Raw genomic sequence first — 26,592 nt, forward strand, 5'->3', positions numbered from 1 at the left:
GTAAATGGACAAGGAATTGAAAGAGCAAAGATCTAGGTATCATATCCACTTAAATTTGTCACAGATTGTTATACATTCCGTCATAGTTGGGATGCCCAACGCCACTTCTGCATGAGCGTTGGAGAGGTTGGGATCTGGCATGCATTGATTGCTAAAGATGTGAAAATGGCGGAGTTACAAATGCTTTTGGAAGAGGAGATTCCAGCTGGACGTAGTGCATTATTAGATAGTTTTACCAATTTGGAAAGAGTTGCCGAGTATTGCGAAAGCAACTATGTTCAGGTAATGATAATTTTATAATATTATTAATTATATATTCTACGAGTATCATCTTTGACGCTGGGCGAAGTGATGGCTACGAGCTTTGCCGATGAGGTGCAGCGACTCGACTGCAAGGGTGCTCCTGCTAGCGCGACCAAGCTAGGCTATAAATAACTAGCTAACCTTAGTTAGCTACTTCATGCGGAACGTAGCTATGTTTTTCCTAATGTGAAAACATTGGTTGCCGTTCTCCAACCGTCGTACACGTGTAGTCATTTCTCAAACGTTTATGTAGTTGTTAGTATTTTTACTAACTTGACTTCGTTAGCTATTTACATCCAACCAAATAATGCTTGCTAGCTAACTAGTTGTGCTAACTAGCTGAGCTAGCACGAATTATCTGGGCACAGCTGGTTTCATGATTGACTGTCGTGATGGGGTATACAACAAGGTATTCAGCTAAGGTAAAGAAGTAATGTAAAGAAGTAAGGAATTTAATTGGATTTCAAATGATGGGACACGTTCTGATACCAGAAGAGAACCAAATAATCCACAAGTAAACGAATTATGACTATAGCAAACGAGCTAGCTAATTCCAACTAGCCACTAGTTTCTAGTTAGCTGCACTGCTAGCTGCCATTGCTGTCAAATTCTCCAGTGGTACGATTTTGAAATTCCCAACTCATGTCAACATTAGCTAGTTGTTAACATTGGTCGTGAAGAAAATAAATATACCATGTGTGGCACTTGTAAGCGTTCTTCTGCCAATATTTAGCGTTAGTTAGATAACGTTAATGTTACAGCCTTGTGTGCCAAAGCAAGACACTGCAGATTGGATAGGACGCCCTGTATCGTCAATGCCGAACTTCTTGTACTACTGACTAGAGTGGGAAAATAAATCTGTGTTTCATAGACTACTGGTGGATCTGGCAGTGGCAGAACAAGCTAAATTGTTCATAACGTTAGTCATGCCATGAAGTACGTTTTTCCTAATATAAAGTGAGGTTCTGACACCGAGTGTGAAACGTTTGTCAATAGTGCCACTGCCCTGGAACTAGAGGTCTTCACGGTTCCAAAAAGTTGGACGGGTTCCGAAATGGATCGGGGCTTTCCCACCCTGACCTGATATGCATAAATTCATTTTTTAATATAGAGACCAGTTCTGAACGGACCCGAGGACAACTAGAATAATTCCATATAGATTGGGTCGAATGCAGGCCGATCCGAGTGATGGAGCTGATAAAGCCAAGCAGTGGGGGAGAGGTGCTGCTATAGAAGCCGGGGGAGGGGCCATACATTGAGGAAGTGACATGGTGAGGAGGGAGAGATGAGACAGCAACCATCCAAGCTGACTCGCCCTATAGTATACTAATAGCTGCTATAGTTAGGTTATTTATCATAAAATATGATTATGTAGTACCTGTCTAGGGCTGTATCAAACCGGGAGAAGTTAGCTAGCTAGGCTAAAAGAGGCTGCAGTGCATGCACTTTCTCACCCTGCAGTTACAAATAACTCCATTCAGAATATTAAGTAGCAAGTTGGCTCTTGGTTGTTGTAACCTATCCTTCTCCTTTAACTTTTAATTCTGTCAAATCTCATTTTATTGGTCACTTACACATACACTCAGTTGCCAGTTTATTAGATTCTCCCATCTAGAACTGGGTTGGACCCCCCTTTGCCTCCAGAACAGCTGGAGTTCTTCGGGGGAATGTAAAAGTCGCTCAGTTGGTATCAAGGGTTTTCCACTCCTCAATTATCCAGTGTTTGTGATCGTGTGCCCACTGAATCCTCTTCTTCATGTTTTTAGCTGATAGGAGTGGAACCCAGTTTGGTCGTCTGCTGCAATAGCCCATCCGTGACAAGGACCGACGAGTTGTTCATTCCGAGATGCCTTTCTGCACAACACTGTTGTACTGCGCTGTTATTTGCCTGATTGTGGACCGCCTGTTGCCTCTCGACCTCTCATCTCGACCTGTTTTCGCTCACAGGACTGCCGCTGACTGTATGTTTTTTGTTTGTCGTACTCTTCTCGGTAAACCTTAGACACTGTCGTACGTGAAAAGCCCAGGAGGCCAGACGTTTCTGAGATGCTTCAAACGGCGCGCCTGGCACCGACAATCATTCCACGCTCAGTTGCTTAGGTCACTTGTTTTACCCATTCTAAAGTTCAATTAAACGGTAACTGAATGCCTCGATTGTCTGTGCCTGCATTATATAGTAAGCCATGGCCACGTGACTCACTCTCTGTAGCGGTGATCCATTTTTGTGAACGAGGTGGTTTACCTAATAAACTGGCCACTGTGTATTTTGCAGATGTTATCGCATGGCAGCGAAATGCTTATGTTTCTAGCTCCAACAGTGCAGTTTACCTAACAACACAAAATGGTACACTCACATCCCCCAAATTTTAATTAAGAAATATCAGAATGAGCAATGTCAGAGTCTGGTGTATATGTATATAAATCATATGTGTAATGGTGTGTATGGACAGTATATGAATAGGAAAGGTGTGCACAGCAGTAGTTATATAGGATGAACCTTGAGTAGAATACAGTATATACATAAGAAGTGGGTAAAACGGTATGTAAATATTATTAAAGTGACCAGTGTTCAAACGTCCTGGCACTGAATGTGCAATGACATTATTGGGTATAGTTAATAATTAATATGACTAAAGATGTCTTGACCTGTGATCTTGCTTCTGCCCAGCTGTGATCATGACTGTCATTCTCACACACTTGACTCAAGCACGGACTCCATACTGGTATTCATTAAAACAAATATTTTCGGGAGTTAACTGCACCTGGTATTCCCAGGAAGTCTCCCGCCCCAGTATTAACCAGACCCGAACCTGAACAGGCATGTTCAGGGTGGTATGGCCACAAGCATTTTTTTTTTTAACCAAATTTCTCCCTGAATTAGGTCCCTTGGCTCATCTCTGCAACTCCTCAATGGACTTGGGAGAGACGAACGGCCGCCTACTTATCACACTGCTCGCTTAACCCGGATGTCAGACACACAAATGTGTCAGAGGAAACACCGTTCAACTGACGACCGGAGTCGCTAGAGCGAGATTAGCCAAGGAAAGCCTACCCTGGAAAACGCTGGGCCAATTGTGCGCCCTCTTATGGGGCTCCCAGTCACAGCCGGTTGTGACACGCTTCAGAACTTGGGCGCAGTGCTTTTGACCACTGCGCCATCCAGGACTCAAGATATTTAATTAGGCTAATCTGAGATTGTTCAATAAAAGTCTGCTGGTTCCCCAATAGGCCTAGCCTATATAGTTAGTCACAGAATGGATCACTGTTCTTCTGTTTTAGATTAGTCACATGCACACGGTCGCAGAAGTAATTACAGAGTACAGTGACATTTTTAAGCTCCGAGCACTAACTGTGCAGGTCAAAAAGAGAGGTGAATGAAACAATAACAGTACAAATATGATTATACATATTTACAACTGTAGTAATAATAAATTTCCATTGGGGGGTGGGGGCAGGGTAACTGTCCGTTGTGTGTGTGTGGGGGGAGGGGGGCAGTGGGGGGGACAGTAGGATGTCGATGGTGCTCCTGTAGAACACTGAGGGTCCTCTGGGACAGGCTGGATTTCTTCAGCTTCCTGAGGTAGAAGAGTCGCTGTCGTACCTTTTTCACCACGGTGTCCGTGTAGTTTGACCATTTCAGTTCCTCTGAGATGAATATGCAGAGGAAATTGAAGTTTTTGACCGTCTCCATTGATGAGGACAGCCTGGTTCCTCCTGAAGTCCACAATCGGCTCCTTTGTTTTGCTGACGTTGAGGGAGAGGTTGTTTACCTGGCACCACGCCGTCCGAGTGCCTGCCTCTCTGTAGGCCGTCTCGTCGTTGTTGGTAATCGGGCCTAATACTTTCGTGTAGTCATCCAACTCAATGGAGTTGGAACTGTGTGAAGCCACGCAGTTAGGAAGAGGTTCGATTGAAGTGCTCTGGTCTACCTGATGTAGGCCTATTTGTCAATTATTTTTTGCTGAAGTTTGAGTGTTGTATGAGTTAAACCTATTTTTGTCAGAGTTAATTGCAGGTTAGCTATGAATAAATGATCTGAAGAATGCTGTCAGTTGATCTTGAGACTGCTACAAGTGTGAGAGTTTGTGTGCTCTTGTCATCCCAGTGCACTACAACTGCACCTTTCTTTGAATACTGACAACCTGTTTGTCTTCTTGCTTGAGAATGGATGTAATTCCTTTGTGGTGCTCTTGACTCCCTGTAAGGCATGCATGTGTATTTGTGGAATTCGTGATTGAGGCTGCCTAGTTTTCACTGTTGTTAAAGTGTATCTGAAGGCAAATAACATCTTCTCTGATAGGCTGTTTTCTATGTGGCATTGATATTAGTCAGACACATTCATTCTAGTGTCAACATTGACTACAAAGTGGAAATAGGATAATTTTGTTCATGAGGTCAGTATTGTTACAAAATGAGTTTTGTAAGTGAGTTCATCATGACTTGAGGGTTGGGTTTTGATTTCGACAATGCTCACTTGCCCTCTGACACGGGATACACAGCTGCTGTGATTGCGCTCTATCCAATCCTACCGCAGACAGTGAGACAGACCTCCCCGTCAGTGCAACGGATCTGACTTTGTTTACATAAGACAACAAGTCACATGTTTTTGAAAAAAAAAAAAAACTTGAGCAATACTGCACCAAACACCTTAACTAGATGTAAAACTGCGCAACTAAAACCTCAGCAAAAACGTCAATTAATTACATATTTCTTGAGTTCTTAGAATCATTTACTATTTTGAAGAAGTAATACTGGCTTTGTTCCTATGGTGTTTCATAGGGGACAAACATCAGTAACTGTCACATCGAACCACACCCCCAAGACTGAACTTGTTTTTTCTTAATGAGCAGCAGAGAAACGCATGCCAGAATCTGTGCATTCAGTTGTTCTTTAACACACCGTCCATGGAAATCCGTGCAGATGGGGAGGGTAGAGGGTTGTCCTTTTAGAAAAGTAATGTCGGTCAGTACATACTGTCAACAAGGGCATTGTGGTCAGAAAAGCAAGGAAAGGTTCATCTCTGGGAAATTGTTTCCCTCTGAAAACATAAGGGCTTGCCTTGTTATCCTTCAGCCCCTGCAAGATCCTATTTATATGATATCAATGCTCTCCTTTTTATGCTGCCTGGCTTTGTTTTCTTATTGCCTCGCTACACTCGCTTCTGTTACTGATGTCTGTTACTGATGTCTATCTGTTCATCCTCTCTCTCACTCACTCTCCTTCCTCAGTCACCAGATAAGCACAGAGCGTTGGAGGAGACTAAGAACTACACCACCCAGTCTCTGGCCAGCGTAGCATACCTGATCAACACCTTGGCCAACAATGTCCTGCAGATGCTTGACATTCAGGCCTCCCAGCTCCGCCGCATGGAGTCCTCCATCAACCACATCTCACAGGTATGGCTGCCGGGATGTGGACCACTTTGTCTACACACACATTGGATGCACGCGTTGCGAAATACACTCACACACACATCCATATAGCCTAAAAAATACTTTATAGGCCTAGCTCAAAAAGCTGTTTTGTTCAAGTCTATTTCTTGTATTTCTGCCCCTTGTGCGGCCCCAGACAGTGGACATCCACAAAGAGAAAGTGGCCAGGCGGGAGATTGGCATCCTGACCACCAATAAGAACACCTCTCGCACACATAAGATCATTGCTCCGGCCAATCCAGAGAGGCCGGTGCGCTACATCCGCAAGCCAATCGACTACAGCCTGCTGGATGACATGGGCCATGGAGTCAAGGTAGGGAGCAGTGGGGCATTGACGTTTACCGACTGGATTCCTGATGATAGTACATTTTTATTTTTGTACTGGAGTGAGTTTTCATCAAACTTTTGTAGCACTAAGATCATGGACAAACACTGATCTTAGTGCGACAACCGTTTTGGGGAACTCCCCCCTGTTTGGTACAAAGACAGTAGTAGGCCCTTGGGAAAAGCACGAGGGTGTGGCGTTAACCGTGTGAGTCACTAGGACAGTGTGTGACTTGTTCACTTTTTCCCTGACAACATCTGTGGACTCTAGGCCTATGTGTTTCTGTGCATTTTCTCGCTATTAGTCACTAATCCTCCTTTCTCTTTCTCTCTCTTTGCAACACTTATTTGCCTTTAAAATGAACCTAGTGGTTGCTAAGGTTTAAGGTAAGGATTTCTAATGAAATGTAAACCCTAAAAACAACGTTGTTATGCGTGTAAGACCAGAGTGTGTTTTGTCTGATCCCAGGTTGTGTCGTGTTGCTCTGTTGACTAGTATTTCCCTGTTGTTGTTTTTGTAACCTCTCTCACCATGTCCTATAGGCCAGTGCTCAGAACATGAAGGCCGGAGCCACAGGTCTCCCTCGCACCAACCCACCCACACAGAAGCCGCCAAGCCCACCCATGTCAGGGAAGGGAACCATTGGGTATGTAAATGTGGCAGGTGCCACAACTCCTGTCCATGCTGCTCATTTCCTTGAGAAAAGCATGCTTTCAGTCTCAGCCAATCACAATCAGACATCTAAAACATGTTCGTCAATGGACAAGATCTGATCATGCAGGCACCAGGTGTCCCTTTGTACTACAGATTGCTGTAGTGTCCCTCTGCTCCTCCTAAGCCCCGTATGGTGGGCTAGGGACCAGCCTACCCCCTCACCACCCAGCAGCGACCTTCAGTGACATTTATTTAAGGTTCGGAGCAGACCTCTTTGTGAAAAGGTCAAAGCTAGCCTGTGGCACATGATATGCTGTTTGATGATATAATGAATGTGCATACATAACACATTTCTTCAGGTGTGTGGTCGTTCCAGTGAATGGGTATCTTCAAATGTGTTTATTGACATTATGGGCTACTGTTATTGTTGCTTTGTCCTGTTATGTGTCCCTGTCCAGTTTGTATCCCCCTCTATAGACCTGTCCATAACAGTAATGTATGTAATGGTTTATAACATTGTTTTTATGTCTCTTCTAATGTTTAAGCGCTGTGTGTGACCTTCAAACATGTCCCCCCTGAAATGAGATGCATGTCGGGCGTCCATGACACACTGCCCTAGTCCAGTCTCTGGTGTAGAGGAGGCATCTCTGTCTGTGGTGTTTTGGTTGCTTTTGTCCCCCCCCTCCACCCCCATATGTGTGATGTCATGTGACTCCTCCCCCCTCAACTCTAATTCAGGCTGTTCATGCTCTCCATGGCAACAGCGCTCAAAGTTCCATCCCTTACACAATCACAGGGGGAGATTATACTTGGCTGCTCATCCATACTTTTGAGGCTTTTTATTCCACTGAAGCACATCAATAGACATCACTGTCCTCGGTTGATGTTGGGCTGTGTAAGAACCGAAGCAGCAGCAGCTGTGGATACGATTGATGCATTTAATGCCTTTTCCCACCTACACCCCATTTTGAGTTTGCACTGGTTCTCTTTTATTTATTTTGGTTCCCATGTTTGTCCTCCTTTTCTTGTCCCCCCCCCCTCCCCTCACTTGTGGATGTTAAACTCCTCTCATACCCCTCCCCTCGCAGGCGCCACTCCCCCTATAGGACACTCGAGCCGGTGCGTCCTCCCGTTGTCCCTAACGACTACGTCTCGAGCCCGACGCGCCATGGCAACATGGCGCCCCCACAGCAGAGCCCTGCACGCACTGCTTCTGTTAATCAGAGGAACCGCACGTACAGGTACCCCGCCCCGCATGCTCCCAGCACACCGCTAGCTAAAAACACGTCTAGAACACACTTTGAGCGGCCCTGGACTCACTGAACAGACACGCTTAGATTCAACTGCCCTGTAGTAAAGACCTGCTGCAATAGATTAGACACTGTAGCTACATGCTACTAAACTCCTTTTTCCCCCAGCCCTACCCACAGGACTTAATATAATAATATCACCAAAAAACTGGTCTGAAACGCTTTGAATAGGCACTACACCAAGCACACAAAACGAACGTACAGCTCAGATAGGCATGTATTCAAATATGTTTCTTGTTTCCAAGTAATGTATTTTTATCATCTGCGTAACAGCAGAGGATATTCAGATCAGATAAGCACGAGCAGCTCTGGGTGTCACTGAGGCTCCTACCAGGCAGTGAGAATAAGATCTTTAGGACTACATGACAGAGTATCTGCCACCAGAGAATTGAAGCTTGGGCTTTGGAATACAGCTGATCCTTTTTCTCCGTCAGTCCCTTCTCTATTTCCTTCTGAGCACATTATTACGTTTGAAACTGACGTTAAAACTAATAGTAGCAATGGTTGACCTTGGCTTAAATTAAACAGACAGTCCTTTCTGCTCCAACCTAGCTATGCATTGGTCCTTTTCTTCCATCCATCCAGTTTCTCACTCATTCCCTGTCTCCAGTCTCCTTCCTCTTCTTCTCGCCTTGATTTTCTTCAGATGCCTCCAGCTTTGTCGTGCCTCTGTCTTTGTCACTTCATGTCTCACTAATGGACCACCGCTAAATGTCATGTTGTAATCTGTGATGTTTTATTCATTTCTTTATTGCTGTACATGTCATCTCAAAGCAGATCTGTTCATTTAAATCTGTTCAGTGCTAGGTAGATGGGGGGGGGGGGGGCAGGAGTTTGGGCCAGGAGAGACCCTGGTTTGGTAGGTTGTGCTTGCAGGTCCGCTGATACCAATAGGGCTCTAAGGACCGGTTTCCTGCACCACAGATTAAACCTAGCGCTGGACAGTAGTAGGCTTAATCTGTATCTGGGGAACTGGCCCTACAAAGTATATAACCTCTAATCTATACTGTAAATGACTTAATGCCTGCGGGTGTTGATTGGGTTTTGTGATGGGCTGTGTGACATCATTAGCAGTGGCAGCAGTGGAGGCAGCCACCCTAGCAGCAGCAGCCGCAGCAGCAGCAGAGAGAACAGCGGCAGCGGCTCCGTGGGCTTGCCTATCGCCGTGCCAACGCCTGCCCCGCCCCCCACAGCATTCCCAGGTAAGGTCTGGCCACATGCCCTGTCCACTGTCTAAGCTCCACCTACTAGCTCTCTAAAGAGCAATACGGTCTGTCAGACTGCTTTAAACTCTCTCCTTCCTTCCCCCTTGATAGTGTCTGAGCACCTGTCTTTATCTCCCTCTCCTGTCTTTCCTTCTCCTTTCCTCTTTTTTCCCACTGCTTTCCTCCCTTTCCCACCTGCTGATGGTGCAGGTACTGCCCCTGCCCTTCCCAACCCTGCTAAGCCACCTCCCACGACCACTACTACTCCCGTCCCATCTGATGGCCTCCCTGTACTCTCTCTAGCTCCTAATCCCTCCCCCACCCCCCCACCTGAGGGTCTACCCGTGCCCCCTCCCCCACCCCAGCTCCCCACTTCCGTCACTAGCACCGGCCCTGCTGCTTTCAGCACTCCCGCACAAGGTGAGTGCCCCCCCCGCCCACCACCACCCTCTCCCCTGCATCACGACCATCTCTCCCATCATCCCAGGACCTGTATCTGTCTGTATACCAGCGGGGATGTTGTCATGTGGGCTGGTCGTTCTCCACCCATGCATCATCAGAGTTTCTCCATCACCCTCCCTCTCACTGTCTGATCTGTCACTCTGTCTTTTCCTTTTTCCTCTGGGTGTCTTTCTCATTCCCTTCTTAGGGCAACTCTCTCCCGTCGCCCCCAGTCACCACCTGCATGCCATCATCACACCTTGTGCATGAGTTAAATTGTTCTTGTGTTCTTACAGTAAGTGATGTTGAAAAGGGTCTTTGACTTGAAATATGCCATGATAATAAGACATCTGAATACCAAAAACTGTAAAGTGCTTACATCGAACCCATGAATTAAGTGCATCATGTGATGGGAAACAGAAGTGATACGTTCAGTGACATGGCTACACAATACCAAAATCTCTCTGGTTCCCCTTGCTGTCTGTACCCCAGGTGCCCCCCAGTTCTTCAGCATGAACCGGCCGGTGCAAACACAGAACCCTCCTGCGGTGGGGGGGTCTCTGCCATACCGCCGGCCCGCGTCATTGACGGGCCAGCCCAACTCCAACATGGCCCTGAACCAGCCCCAGCCCAACGGAGGACCCCACTTCAACCAGGTCCCAGGTAAACAGCCTGGAGCAGCAACACATCACTCCTACCAGAACGCAAATGGGCTTTTGTGTTCAGAGATCTTTCTCATTTAGTTTGAGCCTGCCTCTTTTAAAGCTTTCTTTCATATATTACTGTCTGGTTTGGATCCTGGAGCGTTTGGGCTTCTGGTCCATCCTGTAACTTATTTGTAGAAACAAAATGTATACCGGCCCAAATGATTTCTGTTACTTGGCTTAGCGTTTTGGTTAAAAAAACAACATTTTAAATACAAGCTGACAAAAATGTTCAGTTCTTGTGGAAGAAAACTGTAATTTTGTGAGTTCCCAGAACCTCACTAGAGTATTGAATTCATACATTAAAACTCCCATTTGATTTCAGAAGACAGGCAAACCTATGGGAAGGCACAAAGTGCCTAGGTCTCGGCAGCTCGCTGTCTTTTTTTGTGTGAAAGGATGCCTAGTCTGCCTACTGATCTAACTGGCTTCTATCATATTCTAATTCCACCACATCTCTCTTTCTGCCTTCCTTTCTTTCCTAATTACAATCTGCCCCTCTTTCTTTCTTCTCTCTGCTTCTCCTGTGGTGTGTGTGCATAGCAGGTCCTCTTGTTGCCCCCCCTCCCCCCTCCATGCAGATCACTCCTCAGCTCCCTCTGATGGGCTTTGTGGCTCGGGTACAGGAGACCAGTAAGTGGCTTTTAGCTCCTCCGCCTTGTTGCCTGGTCTTTGCAGCGGCTCCGTCGTGCATGTGTTTGTTACTCATGACGTGAGTCTATTTTTGTCTTTACTTCAAAGCTGAACTATCCATCGACTTTGATTTACCTGTCTGAAATAAACTTCCCACCTGTGCGCGTTGGAAATGTCTTCTCCTTTCCCCCCAGAATTCTGTTTGTCTTCATACACTTTCAGCATGGATACCCAAACAACCACTCCAGCCCTCCGCCACATGCATGGGAATGCCAGTGTCAATCCACATGTCTACATTCCACTGGTTGGTTAGTTACAAGGTTCCTGACTGTGTGTTGTCGTCCCCCCCCCCCCCCCCCCCCCAGTCTCAGACGTGCCCCCTCCCCCACCCCCTGTAGAAGAAGCTGTGTTTGAGGAACCCACCCCGCCCCCTCCAGAGGACTATGAGGATGATGATGATGATGATGATGATGAGGAGGAAGAAGAGTCGGCCGTGGTGGAATACAGTGATCCCTATGCAGAGGAGGACCCCCCGTGGGCCCCACGCACCTATATGGAGAAAGGTAGCGAGTGATTCTCTCTTCCACCCTGATCTAAACATGCCCTATCCACTTCTCCTGTTGTTCTCTTTTTAATTCGCCCTCCCTTGTGCTCTACCCATCTCCTGTCCTCATCGCTCCTCTCTGATTTGGTGGACAGTGGTGGCGATCTACGACTACGCGGCGGACAAGGAGGACGAGCTGTCCTTCAACGAGGGCGCTATCATCTACGTCATCAAGAAGAACGACGACGGCTGGTACGAAGGAACGATGAGTGGCACCACCGGCCTCTTCCCTGGGAACTACGTTGAGTCCATCATGCACTATGCCGACTGAGGAAGAGGAGAGGTTATAGGAAGGTCAAAGACTTTGTTAGGCAGAGCATGATCACATTGAGGAAGTTAACGAGGAAGAGATGAGCGTTCATGAAGAGTATACAACTATCCTCAACCGGTCTACCAGATGAAGTACATTGTACAACGGCCACTTGTAGATATTTCCTGTGTTTTTGAATGATATGAGACTTTATGGTGGGGGGTTTTTGTATGTACTATTAGGGCTTCATTTTGTCTTTACTATTATTACAAGGAAGGCTACAAGGATTATTGTGATTTTAAAGTTTTATTTATGTGGACCATGTATTATATAGGGAGGGATGGTACGGTGGCCAGGGCTGCTGATTAAGGATAGAAATAGATGTCAGATAATCCTGATGAAGTTCTCTACTCTCAGCCCAAGCATCTTCTTTTTTTGACACTCCCCGAGCCTTTCTAGACTCATATTTATTTAAAACCAGGAGCAGCTCCTATTGGTTAGTGGGATTAGGAGATGGATTGTTGCGCTTGAACTTTATACAATGCCACGTTAGGCGAGAAGACAAGCACATACTGTATGTCTACATTTGACTATAACAGCTAGATATTAGTGGTGGGTAAGACTGGGGGGAAAAAAGGTTGAAACTGATTTGTTTTCAGCTCACCTGAACACCCATTTTGAAACTCTTCAGTTTGGATTCAGTACTTAATGAATTGGTTCTGGCCCAAGGCTAGCTAGGGCAGCTTAGAACACTAGGGCTTGGAGCATGCTCAGTCACTACTTCACTTGCCTCACTTCACAGGCCAGATGGGTAGAGCAGTGTTTCTCAACCTTGTGGTCAGTTCTAGTTTTAATTGAAGACGTTGGCTTCCATGGCACAAAACAAGTTTGAGAAACACAACACAAAATTGAGTCTTAAGTCTCTTCCATACCTTGTAATCAAGACAGAATAGATTGACTGTCTGGGAGTCTCTTTTAGGAAGATTAATACTCTGGCCACTCATTTGCATCAACGATTTCAACATTTGATGCTTATTCGTTCTTATTGTAGTGGGTCTTCACCAAAGCGTGGCAGACGGCATGCTTTTGAAAAAAAAACATTCAATAGTCTCCTTTTCTGCTATATTATTCCTGTCTTAATATTTTAGATATGGTGTGGTTATTGGTTTGGTTTTAAATATTCACCCATATTACCATCGTTGACAGGTGGGGTTTTATGATGCATTTATAGGTGATAAAGGAAGCTTGTGCCATATTGAAGTGTGCGTGTGTAGGTGTCACTTCCATTTGCAATAAAATATAAAAAATACCAGTGGGATGGGTTTGAAAATGTAGATCTTTAAGTTGTTTGGGATTGAAAGCACATTTGTGGTAAGAGTGAATTGTTACTGAAATAACATTTAAAATAAGCTGTATTACTGCCTCAGATGAGGACTAATATTAAAGTGAGCCGTTGTAGAAATTATCCAACAAACCGGCACCAAAACCTTTCAATGACTCCATCATGCTGAAACTGATGCATTGAGTGTGTTTATATAGTCTCTAGAGGTACAAGTATTATTGCCAAATTGCTTGGCTGTGTCTGAGGGCTCTGTGCTTGTCTGTCAGTCAAATCCTTTATTTTTTATTAAAAGTGGGTCTGTTGAGTCTTGCATGCCATTTTTCTTAATACTGTAGTGGTGTCTGAAACCCACTTGCCCTTTCAGAAGGCAGCCCCAGAACTGGACCCTAGGGGCACGGTCAGCAGAGCACAACCTTTTGAATATTCAGATATGTTATGTAGAATAAACATGCCTCTGACATGTAGCATAAAGACTCATGTCAACCCTAATCAGGACATTTATCTGCAATGTTCCACAACGCTGTGCAACCCCAGGTACTACTAAACCAGCCTCATCCAAAGACTAACGTGTAAGCTAAATCCATGTCAACTTTTATCCCAACGTCTGAAGATCAATAAAGTTATGGGATTTGACTACTCCAGGAGGAGCCATTCATTTAGTGTGTAAATGGAGAATATATAATTGTGTAAGAACAAGTGTTCTATTCCCTCAGACCAAGATCTCTCTGGATGTCAAGTTAAGTAAAACAGTCCATAATGCCATTGTGTTGCACAGTAAAAAAGTTTAACTTTAGAATTAAATATCATATTTGTAAAACAATGAGAACAATAAAACGATTAAGATTTATTGTGGTAATCTTCCTTTTTACAGACTATATATACAAGTTAGTTACCACATGGTCCGTTTTCAGACGGACCTGTGGTGTGAGATTCCTCTTGTTTCATCGCACTGTACTGGTAACAGCTGATACAAAAATCATTCATTTTCTATGCTAAAGTATGCATACTCTCATTGAGTTTATATTTCATCAATCTAGTTATATACCTTAACATTGTAATTAACTGACTTAACAGTGTCTGTTTAAACACTTTCTTTAACATTAATAAACCCCCGAGTAAGGATAGAAAACAATTCCCACAAAACATAGAAAAGCTGAACATCTTATTCTTTGAAGAGTTGACCCCAAATGAAATGGTATTTACTTCACACAAAGTGGAAAATTCATTAGTTTTACACCTTATACAACAGTATTGACTTGGAATCAACTTAACTCTTCCTCAAAACTACCAGCAGTACAGAAGAGTAAAGGATCTATGAGGGGTGATACGGGGGAGAGAGAAGGGTTAAAAATCTCACTGTAGACAGTGAGTGAAACTATACATGGGTTGTCTGAAGTAGCCAGTCTCCTCTCCTTTCTAAGGCTCACAGATGATTGTCTCGACCACAAACTTGTTCTCAAAGTGACGGATCGTCCTGCAGTTCAGGGCTTCACGCTTTTCCCTGCCTGCAAGGTACAGATGAAGGAGGATGTATCAAAAATGTGCATGTAGGCCTATACAAACATCTTCTATAGCACCTGATCATTGGCCAGAGTATAATGCAGTGTGTTCTCAGGTCCACCAAGGAATTTCATAAAATGGTTAATACATGACAATTCAGGGTAAATCTTAAGAAGTGTGCGTGTAGTACTAACCCGGTACGGTGTGCGCGCGTGTAGTACTAACCCGGTACGGTGTGCGCACGTGTAGTACTAACCCGGTACGGTGCGTGTGCCACTAACCCGGTACGGTGCGTGTGCCACTAACCCGGTACGGTGCGTGTGCCACTAACCCGGTACGGTGCGTGTGCCACTAACCCGGTACGGTGCGTGTGCCACTAACCCGGTACGGTGCGTGTGCGGCACTAACCCAGTATGGTGTGTGTGTGTGTGTACGGCACTAACCCAGTATGGTGTGTGTGTGTGTGGCACTAACCCAGTATGGTGTGTGTGTGTGTGTGCGGCACTAACCCAGTATGGTGTGTGTGTGTGTGTACGGCACTAACCCAGTATGGTGTGTGTGTGTGTGGCACTAACCCAGTATGGTGTGTGTGTGGCACTAACCCAGTATGGTGTGTGTGTGTGTGGCACTAACCCAGTATGGTGTGTGTGTGTGCGGCACTAACCCAGTATGGTGTGTGTGTGTGTGTGTGTGCGGCACTAACCCAGTATGGTGTGTGTGTGTGTGTGCGGCACTAACCCAGTATGGTGTGTGTGTGTGTGCGGCACTAACCCAGTATGGTGTGTGTGTGTGTGCGGCACTAACCCAGTATGGTGTGTGTGTGTGTGCGGCACTAACCCAGTATGGTGTGTGTGTGTGTACGGCACTAACCCAGTATGGTGTGTGTGTGTGTGGCACTAACCCAGTATGGTGTGTGTGTGTGTGTGTGGCACTAACCCAGTATGGTGTGTGTGTGTGTGGCACTAACCCAGTATGGTGTGTGTGTGTGTGTGCGGCACTAACCCAGTATGGTGTGTGTGTGTGTGTGTGTGTGCGGCACTAACCCAGTATGGTGTGTGTGTGTGTGCGGCACTAACCCAGTATGGTGTGTGTGTGTGTGCGGCACTAACCCAGTATGGTGTGTGTGTGTGTGTGCGGCACTAACCCAGTATGGTGTGTGTGTGTGTGCGGCACTAACCCAGTATGGTGTGTGTGTGTGTGTGTGGCACTAACCCAGTATGGTGTGTGTGTGTGTGTGTGCGGCACTAACCCAGTATGGTGTGTGTGTGTGTGTGTGTGTGCGGCACTAACCCAGTATGGTGTGTGTGTGTGTGTGTGTGTGTGCGGCACTAACCCAGTATGGTGTGTGTGTGTGTGCGGCACTAACCCAGTATGGTGTGTGTGTGGCACTAACCCAGTATGGTGTGTGTGTGTGCGGCACTAACCCAGTATGGTGTGTGTGCGGCACTAACCCAGTATGGTGTGTGTGCGGCACTAACCCAGTATGGTGTGTGTGTGGCACTAACCCAGTATGGTGTGTGTGTGTGCGGCACTAACCCAGTATGGTGTGTGTGTGTGTGCGGCACTAACCCAGTATGGTGTGTGTGTGTGTGCGGCACTAACCCAGTATGGTGTGTGTGTGTGTGCGGCACTAACCCAGTATGGTGTGTGTGTGTGTGCGGCACTAACCCAGTATGGTGTGTGTGTGTGTGCGGCACTAACCCAGTATGGTGTGTGTGTGTGTGCGGCACTAACCCAGTATGGTGTGTGTGTGTGTGCGGCACTAACCCAGTATGGTGTGTGTGTGTGTGCGGCACTAACCCAGTATGGTGTGTGTGTGTGTGCGGCACTAACCCAGTATGGTGTGTGTGTGTGTGCGGCACTAACCCAGTATGGTGTGTGTGTGTGTGCGGCACTAACCCAGTATGGTGTGTGTGTGTGTGCGGCACTAACCCAGTATGGTGTGTGTGTGTGTGCGGCACTAACCCAGTATGGTTGTGTGTGTGTGTGCGGCACTAACCCAGTATGGTGTGTGTGTGTGTGTGTGTGCGGCACTAACCCAGTATGGTGTGTGTGTGTGTGTGTGTGGCACTAACCCAGTATGGTGTGTGTGTGTGTGTGCGGCACTAACCCAGTATGGTGTGTGTGTGTGTGTGTGGCACTAACCCAGTATGGTGTGTGTGTGTGTGTGTGGCACTAACCCAGTATGGTGTGTGTGTGTGTGTGTGGCACTAACCCAGTATGGTGTGTGTGTGTGTGTGTGGCACTAACCCAGTATGGTGTGTGTGTGTGTGTGTGGCACTAACCCAGTATGGTGTGTGTGTGTGTGTGTGGCACTAACCCAGTATGGTGTGTGTGTGTGTGTGTGGCACTAACCCAGTATGGTGTGTGTGTGTGTGTGTGGCACTAACCCAGTATGGTGTGTGTGTGTGTGTGTGTTGTGTGGCACTAACCCAGTATGGTGTGTGTGTGTGGCACTAACCCAGTATGGTGTGTGTGTGTGTGGCACTAACCCAGTATGGTGTGTGTGTGTGTGTATGTGTGTGTGTGTGAGGCACTAACCCAGTATGGTGTGTGTGTGCGGCACTAACCCAGTATGGTGTGTGTGTGTGTGTGCGGCACTAACCCAGTATGGTGTGTGTGTGTGTGGCACTAACCCAGTATGGTGTGTGTGTGTGTGTGTGTGTGTGTGTGTGTGTGTGCGGCACTAACCCAGTATGGTTTGTGTGTGTGTGTGCGGCACTAACCCAGTATGGTGTGTGTGTGTGTGTGTGTGTGTGTGTGTGCGGCACTAACCCAGTATGGTGTGTGTGTGTGTGCGGCACTAACCCAGTATGGTGTGTGTGTGTGTGTGTGGCACTAACCCAGTATGGTGTGTGTGTGTGTGTGTGCGTGTGTGCGGCACTAACCCAGTATGGTGTGTGTGTGTGTGTGCGTGTGTGCGGCACTAACCCAGTATGGCGTGTGTGTGTGTGCGTTTGTGCGGCACTAACCCAGTATGGCGTGTGCGTGCGTGCGTGTGTGCGGCACTAACCCAGTATGGCGTGTGCGTGCGTGCGTGTGTGCGGCACTAACCCAGTATGGCGTGTGCGTGCGGCACTAACCCAGTATGGCGTGTGCGTGCGGCACTAACCCAGTATGGCGTGTGCGTGCGGCACTAACCCAGTATGGCGTGTGCGTGCGGCACTAACCCAGTATGGCGTGTGCGTGCGGCACTAACCCAGTATGGCGTGTGCGTGCGGCACTAACCCAGTATGGCGTGTGCGTGCGGCACTAACCCAGTATGGCGTGTGCGTGTGGCACTAACCCAGTATGGCGTGTGCGTGCGGCACTAACCCAGTATGGCGTGTGCGTGCGGCACTAACCCAGTATGGCGTGTGCGTGCGGCACTAACCCAGTATGGCGTGTGCGTGCGGCACTAACCCAGTATGGCGTGTGGCACTAACCCAGTATGGCGTGTGCGTGCGGCACTAACCCAGTATGGCGTGTGCGTGCGGCACTAACCCAGTATGGCGTGTGCGTGCGGCACTAACCCAGTATGGCGTGTGCGTGCAGCACTAACCCAGTATGGCGTGTGCGTGCGGCACTAACCCAGTATGGTGTGTGCGTGCGGCACTAACCCAGTATGGTGTGTGTGTGCGGCACTAACCCAGTATGGTGTGTGTGTGCGTGCGGCACTAACCCAGTATGGTGTGTGTGTGCGTGCGGCACTAACCCAGTATGGTGTGTGTGTGCGTGCGGCACTAACACAGTATGGTGTGTGTGTGTGTGTGTGTGCGGCACTAACCCAGTATGGTGTGTGTGTGTGTGTGTGTGCGGCACTAACCCAGTATGGTGTGTGTGTGCGGCACTAACCCAGTATGGTGTGTGTGTGTGTGTGTGTGCGTGTGTGTGTGTGTGTGTGTGTGCGGCACTAACCCAGTATGGTGTGTGTGTGTGGCACTAACCCAGTATGGTGTGTGTGTGTGTGTGTGCGGCACTATCCCAGTATGGTGTGTGTGTGTGTGCGGCACTATCCCAGTATAGTGTGTGTGTGTGTGCGGCACTATCCCAGTATAGTGTGTGTGTGTGTGTGTGTGTGTATGGTGTTTGTGTGTGTGTGTGTGTGTGCGGCACTAACCCAGTATGGTGTGTGTGTGCGGCACTAACCCAGTATGGTGTGTGTGTGCGGCACTAACCCAGTATGGTGTGTGTGTGTGTGGCACTAACCCAGTATGGTGTGTGTGTGCGGCACTAACCCAGTATGGTGTGTGTGTGCGGCACTAACCCAGTATGGTGTGTGTGTGTGTACGGCACTAACCCAGTATGGTGTGTGTGTGTGTGCGGCACTAACCCAGTATGGTGTGTGTGTGCGGCACTAACCCAGTATGGTGTGTGTGTGTGTACGGCACTAACCCAGTATGGTGTGTGTGTGTGTGCGGCACTAACCCAGTATGGTGTGTGTGTGTGCGGCACTAACCCAGTATGGTGTGTGTGTGTGTGCGGCACTAACCCAGTATGGTGTGTGTGTGTGCGGCACTAACCCAGTATGGTGTGTGTGTGTGCGGCACTAACCCAGTATGGTGTGTGTGGTGTGGCACTAACCCAGTATGGTGTGTGTGTGTGTGTGTGTGTGCGGCACTAACCCAGTATGGTGTGTGTGTGTGTGTGTGTGCGGCACTAACCCAGTATGGTGTGTGTGTGTGTGTGTGTGTGTGCGGCACTAACCCAGTATGGTGTGTGTGTGTGTGTGTGTGTGTGCGGCACTAACCCAGTATGGTGTGTGTGTGTGTGTGCGGCACTAACCCAGTATGGTGTGTGTGTGTGCGGCACTAACCCAGTATGGTGTGTGTGTGTGTGTGTGCGGCACTATCCCAGTATGGTGTGTGTGTGTGTGTGTGCGGCACTATCCAGTATGGTGTGTGTGTGTGTGTGTGTGTGTGTGTGTGCGGCACTAACCCAGTATGGTGTGTGTGTGTGCGGCACTAACCAGTATGGTGTGTGTGTGCGGCACTAACCCAGTATGGTGTGTGTGTGTGTGTGCGGCACTAACCCAGTATGGTGTGTGTGTGTGTGTGTGCGGCACTAACCCAGTATGGTGTGTGTGTGTGTGTGTGCGGCACTAACCCAGTATGGTGTGTGTGTGTGTGTGTGTGCGGCACTAACCCAGTATGGTGTGTGTGTGTGTGTGTGCGGCACTAACCCAGTATGGTGTGTGTGTGTGTGTGTGCGGCACTAACCCAGTATGGTGTGTGTGTGTGTGTGTGTGTGCGCGGCACTAACCCAGTATGGTGCGTGTGCGCGGCACTAACCCAGTATGGTGCGTGAGCGCGGCACTAACCCAGTATGGTGCGGGTGCGCGGCACTAACCCAGTATGGTGCGGGTGCGCGGCACTAACCCAGTATGGTGCGGGTGCGCGGCACTAACCCAGTATGGTGCGGGTGCGCGGCACTAACCCAGTATGGTGCGGGTGCGCGGCACTAACCCAGTATGGTGTGTGTGTGTGTGCGGCACTAACCCAGTATGGTGTGTGTGTGTGTACGGCACTAACCCAGTATGGTGTGTGTGTTGTGTGGCACTAACCCAGTATGGTGTGTGTGTGTGTGTGTGGCACTAACCCAGTATGGTGTGTGTGTGTGTGGCACTAACCCAGTATGGTGTGTGTGTGTGTGTGCGGCACTAACCCAGTATGGTGTGTGTGTGTGTGTGTGTGTGCGGCCTAACCCAGTATGGTGTGTGTGTGTGTGCGGCACTAACCCAGTATGGTGTGTGTGTGTGTGCGGCACTAACCCAGTATGGTGTGTGTGTGTGTGTGCGGCACTAACCCAGTATGGTGTGTGTGTGTGTGCGGCACTAACCCAGTATGGTGTGTGTGTGTGTGTGTGGCACTAACCCAGTATGGTGTGTGTGTGTGTGTGTGTGCGGCAACTAACCCAGTATGGTGTGTGTGTGTGTGTGTGTGTGCGGCACTAACCAGTATGGTGTGTGTGTGTGTGTGTGTGTGTGCGGCACCTAACCCAGTATGGTGTGTGTGTGTGTGCGGCACTAACCCAGTATGGGTGTGTGTGGCACTAACCCCAGTATGGTGTGTGTGTGTGCTGGCACTAACCCAGTATGGTGTGTGTGTGTGTGCGGCACTACCCAGTATGGTGTGTGTGTGGCACTAACCCAGTTATGGTGTGTGTGTGGCACAACCCAGTAATGGTGTGTGTGTGTGCGGCACTAACCCAGTATGGTGTGTGTGTGGTCGGCACTAACCCAGTATGGTGTGGTGTGTGTGTGCGGCACTAACCCAGTATGGTGTGTGTGTGTGTGCGGGCACTACCCAGTATGGTGTGTGTGTGTGTGCGGCACTAACCCAGTATGGTGTGTGTGTGTGTGCGGCACTAACCCAGTATGGTGTGTGTGTGTGTGCGGCACTAACCCAGTATGGTGTGTGTGTGTGTGCGGCACTAACCCAGTATGGTTGGTTGTGTGCTGCGGCACAACCCCAGTATGGTGTGTGTGTGTGTGCGGCACTAACCCAGTATGGTGTGTGTGTGTGTGCGGCACTAACCCAGTATGGTGTGTGTGTGTGTGCGGCACTAACCCAGTATGGTGGTGTGTGTGTGTGCGGCACTAACCCAGTATGGTGTGTGTGTGTGTGCGGCACTACCAGTATGGTGTGTGTGTGTGTGCGGCACTAACCCCAGTATGGTGTGTGTGTGTGTGTGTGTGCGGCACTAACCCCAGTATGGTGTGTGTGTGTGTGTGTGTGGCACTAACCCAGTATGGTGTGTGTGTGTGTGTGCGGCACTAACCCAGTATGGTGTGTGGTGTAGTGTGGTGTTGGCACTAACCCAGTATGGTGTGTGTGTGTGTGTGTGGCACTAACCCAGTATGGTGTGTGTGTGTGTGTGTGCACTAACCCAGTATGGTGTGTGTGTGTGTGTGTGGCACTAACCCAGTATGGTGTGTGTGTGTGTGTGTGGCACTAACCCAGTATGGTGTGTTGTGTGTGTGTGTGGGCACTAACCCAGTATGGTGTGTGTGTGTGTGTGGCACTAACCCAGTATGGTGTGTGTGTGTGTGTGTGTGTGTGGTGGCACTAACCCAGTATGGTGTGTGTGTGTGGCACTAACCCAGTATGGTGTGTGTGTGTGTGGCACTAACCAGTATGGTGTGTGTGTGTGTGTATGTGTGTGTGTGTGAGGCACTAACCCAGTATGGTGTGTGTGTGCGGCACTAACCCAGTATGGTGTGTGTGTGTGTGTGCGGCACTAACCCAGTATGGTGTGTGTGTGTGTGGCACTAACCCAGTATGGTGTGTGTGTGTGTGTGTGTGTGTGTGTGTGCGGCACTAACCCAGTATGGTTTGTGTGTGTGTGTGCGGCACTAACCCAGTATGGTGTGTGTGTGTGTGTGTGTGTGTGTGTGTGCGGCACTAACCCAGTATGGTGTGTGTGTGTGCGGCACTAACCAGTATGTGTGTGTGTGTGTGTGTGGCACTAACCAGTATGGGTGGTGTGTGTGTGTGTGCGTGTGTGCGGCACTAACCCAGTATGGTGTGTGTGTGTGTGCGTGTGTGCGGCACTAACCCAGTATGGCGTGTGTGTGTGCGTTTGTGCGGCACTACCCAGTATGGCGTGTGCGGCGTGCGTGTGTGCGGCACTAACCCCAGTATGGGTGTGCGTGCGTGCGTGTGTGCGGCACTAATCCCAGTATGGGCGTGTGCGTGCGGCACTAACCCAGTATGGCGTGTGCGTGCGGCACTAACCCAGTATGGCCCCGTGGGTGTGCGTGCGGCACTAACCCAGTATGGCGTGTGCGTGCGGCACTAACCCAGTATGGGCGTGTGCGTGCGGCAACTAACCCAAGTATGGCGTGTGCGTGCGGCACTAACCAGTATGGCGTGTGCGTTGCGGCACTAACCCAGTATGGCGTGTGCGTGTGGCACTAAATCCCAGTATGGCGTGTGCGTGCGGCACTAACCCCAGTATGGCGTTGTGGCGTGCGGCACTAACCCAGTATGGCGTGTGCGTGCGGCACTAACCCAGTATGGCGTGTGCGTGCGGCACTAAACCAGTATGGCGTGTGGCACTAACCCAGTATGGCGTGTGCGTGCGCACTAACCCAGTATGGCGTGTGCGTGCGGCACTAACCCAGTATGGCGTGTGCGTGCGGCACTAACCCAGTATGGCGTGTGCGTGCAGCACTAACCCAGTAATGGCGTGTGCGTGCGGCACTAACCCAGTTATGGTGTGTGCGTGGCGGGCACTAACCCAGTAATGGTGTGTGTGTGCGGCACTAACCCAGTATGGTGGTGTGTGCGTGCGGCACTAACCAGTATGGTGTGTGTGTGCGTGCGGCACTAACCCAGTATGGTGTGTGTGTGGCGTGCGGCACTAACAACAGTATGGTGTGTGTGTGTGGTGTGTGTGCGGCACTAACCCAGTATGGTGTGTGTGTGTGTGTGTGTGCGGCACTAACCCAGTATGGTGTGTGTGTGCGGCACTAACCCAGTATGGTGTGTGTGTGTGTGTGTGTGTGTGCGTGTGTGTGTGTGTGTGTGTGCGGCACTAACACCAGTATGGTGTGTGTGTGTGGCACTAACCCAGTATGGTGTGTGTGTGTGTGTGTGCGGGCACTATCCCAGTATGGTGTGTGTGTGTGTGCGGCACTATCCCAGTATAGTGTGTGTGTGTGTGCGGCACTATCCCAGTATAGTGTGTGTGTGTGTGTGTGTGTGTATGGTGTTTGTGTGTGTGTGTGTGTGTGTGCGGCACTAACCCAGTATGGTGTGTGTGTGCGGCACTAACCCAGTATGGTGTGTGTGTGCGGCACTAACCCAGGTATGGTGTGTGTGTGTGTGGCACTAACCCAGTATGGTGTGTGTGTGCGGCACTAACCAGTATGGTGTGTGTGTGCGGCACTAACCCAGTATGGTGTGTGTGTGTGTACGGCACTAACCCAGTATGGTGTGTGTGTGTGTGCGGCACTAACCCAGTATGGTGTGTGTGTGCGGCACTAACCCAGTATGGTGTGTGTGTGTGTACGGCACTAACCCAGTATGGTGTGTGTGTGTGTGCGGCACTAACCCAGTATGGTGTGTGTGTGTGCGGCACTAACCCAGTATGGTGTGTGTGTGTGTGCGGCACTAACCCAGTATGGTGTGTGTGTGGTGCGGCACTAACCCAGTATGGTGTGTGTGTGTGCGGCACTAACCCAGTATGGTGTGTGTGTGTGGCACTACCCAGTATGGTGTGTGTGTGTGTGTGTGTGTGCGGCACTAACCCAGTATGGGTTGTGTGTGTGTGTGTGTGCGGCACTAACCCCAGTATGGTGTGTGTGTGTGTGTGTGTGTGCGGCACTAACCCAGTATGGTGTGGTGTGTGTGTGTGTGTGTGTGCGGCACTAACCCAGTATGGTGTGTGTGTGTGTGTGCGGCACTAACCAGTATGGTGTGTGTGTGTGCGGCACTAACCCAGTATGGTGTGTTGTGTGTGTGTGTGCGGCACTATCCCAGTATGGTGTGTGGTGTGTGTGTGTGTGTGTGCGGCAACTATCCCCAGTATGGTGTGTGTGTGTGTGTGTGTGTGTGTGTGTGTGTGCGGCACTAACCCAGTATGGTGTGTGTGTGTGCGGCACTAACCAGTTAGTGGTGTGTGTGTGCGGCACTAACCCAGTATGGTGTGTGTGTGTGTGTGCGGCACTAACCCAGTATGGTGTGTGTGTGTGTGGTGTGCGGCACTAACCAGTATGGTGTGTGTTGTGTGTGTGCGGCACTACCCAGTATGGTGTGTGTGTGTGTGTGTGCGGCACTAACCCAGTATGGTGTGTGTGTGTGTGTGTGCGGCACTAACCCAGTATGGTGTGTGTGTGTGTGTGTGTGTGTGCGGCACTAACCAGTATGGTGTGTGTGTGTGTGTGTGTGCGCGCACTAACACCAGTATGGTGGCGGGTGCGCGGCACTAACCCAGTATGGTGGCGGTGTGCGCGGCATCTAACCCAGTATGGTGCGGGTGCGCGGCACTAACCCAGTATGGTTGCGGGTGCGCGGCACTAACCAGTTATGGTGCGGGGTGCGCGGCACTAACCCCAGTATGGTGCGTGTGACGCGCGCACCTAACCCAGTATGGTGCGTGTGCGCGGCACTAACCCAGTATGGGTGCGGTGTGCGCGGCACTAACCCAGTATGGTGCGTGTGCGCGGCACTAACTCCGTATCGGTGGCGTGTGCTGACGGCACTAACCCAGTATGGAGGCGGCTGGTGCGCGGGCACTAACCCAGTATGGAGCGTGTGCGCGCACTAACCCATATGGAGCTGTGTGCCGGCTGCACTAACCCAGTATGGTGCGTGTGCGCGGCACTGACCAGTATGGTGCGTGGGCGGCAAGGCACTTAACCCAGTATGGTGCGTGTGCGCGGGCCATAAACCCAGTATGGGGGCCGCGGCACTAACCCAGTATGGTGCGGGTGCGCGGCACTAAACCCAGTATGGTGCTGTGCCGCGGCACTACCCAGTATGGTGCGTGTGCGCGCACTAACCCAGTATGGTGCGTGTGCGCGGCACTAACCCAGTATGGTGCGTGTGCGCGGCACTAACCCAGTAATGGTGCGTGTGCGCGGCACTAACCCAGTATGGTGCGTGTGCGCGGCACTAACCCAGTATGGTGCGTGTGCGCGGCACTAACCCAGTATGGTGTGTGTGTGTGTGCGGCACTAACCCAGTATGGTGTGTGTGTGTGCGGCACTAACCCAGTATGGTGTGTGTGTGTGTGTGCGCGGCACTAACCCAGTATGGTGGTGTGTGTGTGTGCGGCACTAACCAGTATGGTGTGTGTGTGTGTGTGTGGCACTAACCCAGTAATGGTGTGTGTGTGTGTGGCACTAACCCAGTATGGTGTGTGTGTGTGTGGCACTAACCCCAGTATGGTGTGTGTGTGTGTGGCACTAACCCAGTATGGTGTGTGTGTGTGTGTGTGGCACTAACCAGTATGGTGTGTGTGTGTGTGGCACTAACCCAGTATGGTGTGTGTGGTGTGTGGCACTAACCCAGTATGGTGTGTGTGTGTGTGTGTGTGTGTGTGTGTGTGTGTGTGTGGGTGCGGCACTAACCCAGTATGGTGTGTGTGTGCGGCACTAACCCAGTATGGTGTGTGTGTGTGTGGCACTAACCCAGTATGGTGTGTGTGTGTGTGTGTGTGCGGCACTAACCCAGTATGGTGTGTGTGTGTGTGTGGCCACTAACCCAGTATGGTGTGTGTGTGTGTGTGGCACTAACCCAGTATGGTGTGTGTGTGTGCGGCACTAACCCAGTATGGTGCGTGTGTGCGGCACTAACCCAGTATGGTGCGTGTGCGCGGCACTAACCCAGTATGGTGCGTGTGCGCGGCACTAACCCAGTATGGGTGCGTGTGCGCGGCACTAACCCAGTATGGTGCGTGTGCGCGGCACTAACCCAGTATGGTGCGTGTGCGCGGCACTAACCCAGTATGGTGCGTGTGCGCGGCACTAACCCAGTATGGGTGCGTGTGCGCGGCACTAACCCAGTATGGTGCGTGTGCGCGGCACTAACCCAGTATGGTGCGTGTGCGCGGCACTAAACCAGTATGGTGCGTGTGCGCGGCACTAACCCAGTATGGTGCGTGGGCGCGGCACTAACCCAGTATGGTGTGTGTGTGTGTGTGTGTGCGGCACTAACCCAGTATGGTGTGTGTGTGTGCGGCACTAACCCAGTATGGTGTGTGTGTGTGTGTGCGCGGCACTAACCCAGTATGGTGTGTGTGTGTGTGTGCGGCACTAACCCAGTATGGTGTGTGTGTGTGTGTGTGGCACTAACCCAGTATGGTGTGTGTGTGTGTGGCACTAACCCAGTATGGTGTGTGTGTGTGTGGCACTACCCAGTATGGTGTGTGTGGTGTGTGGCACTAACCCAGTATGGTGTGTGT

General features: G+C 49.6%; 2 protein-coding genes across 22 annotated transcripts in view; one reads left to right on the top strand and one right to left on the bottom strand.

Annotated features, from left to right (window-relative positions):
* Positions 1-77: 77 nt before the first annotated feature.
* Positions 78-14,032, top strand: LOC109878206 (abl interactor 2). Of its 21 annotated transcripts, none has more exons than XM_031824425.1 (12): positions 79-282; positions 5,532-5,699; positions 5,872-6,048; positions 6,429-6,446; positions 6,603-6,706; positions 7,803-7,955; positions 9,096-9,226; positions 9,431-9,649; positions 10,163-10,333; positions 10,918-11,007; positions 11,373-11,570; positions 11,707-14,032. In XM_031824425.1, the coding sequence occupies exons 1-12, from the start codon at positions 112-114 to the stop codon at positions 11,880-11,882; spliced, it is 1,776 nt and encodes a 591-aa protein (XP_031680285.1). In that variant the 5' UTR covers positions 79-111; the 3' UTR covers positions 11,883-14,032. The 21 variants fall into 21 exon arrangements, with proteins under 21 accessions (XP_031680291.1, XP_031680292.1, XP_031680293.1 ...); XM_031824426.1 differs by having other exon boundaries at positions 10,921-11,007; XM_031824427.1 differs by having other exon boundaries at positions 9,440-9,649.
* Positions 14,028-26,592, bottom strand: part of LOC109890109 (integral membrane protein 2B) — a 39,165-nt gene continuing 26,600 nt past the window's right edge. Inside the window, exon 6 of the mRNA XM_031824447.1 lies at positions 14,028-14,708. Within this exon, the coding sequence (XP_031680307.1) occupies positions 14,620-14,708 (89 nt within the window). The 3' untranslated portion in view covers positions 14,028-14,619. The remainder of the gene's footprint in view (positions 14,709-26,592) is intronic.

Source organism: Oncorhynchus kisutch, linkage group LG5 (assembly GCF_002021735.2).
Source record: "Oncorhynchus kisutch isolate 150728-3 linkage group LG5, Okis_V2, whole genome shotgun sequence".
In the NCBI taxonomy this organism is placed as follows: domain Eukaryota; kingdom Metazoa; phylum Chordata; class Actinopteri; order Salmoniformes; family Salmonidae; genus Oncorhynchus; species Oncorhynchus kisutch.

What these genes read in the sequence shown, in the direction of transcription:
- LOC109878206 (XM_031824425.1), top strand. Translation starts at nt 112, where the DNA reads ATGAGCGTTGGAGAGGTTGGGATCTGGCATGCATTGATTGCTAAAGAT. An exon ending in CAGAGGAACCGCACGTACAG is followed by an intron (nt 7,956 to 9,095) that starts GTACCCCGCCCC and finishes TGACATCATTAG; the next exon opens with CAGTGGCAGCAGTGGAGGCA. An exon ending in TTTCAGCACTCCCGCACAAG is followed by an intron (nt 9,650 to 10,162) that starts GTGAGTGCCCCC and finishes TCTGTACCCCAG; the next exon opens with GTGCCCCCCAGTTCTTCAGC.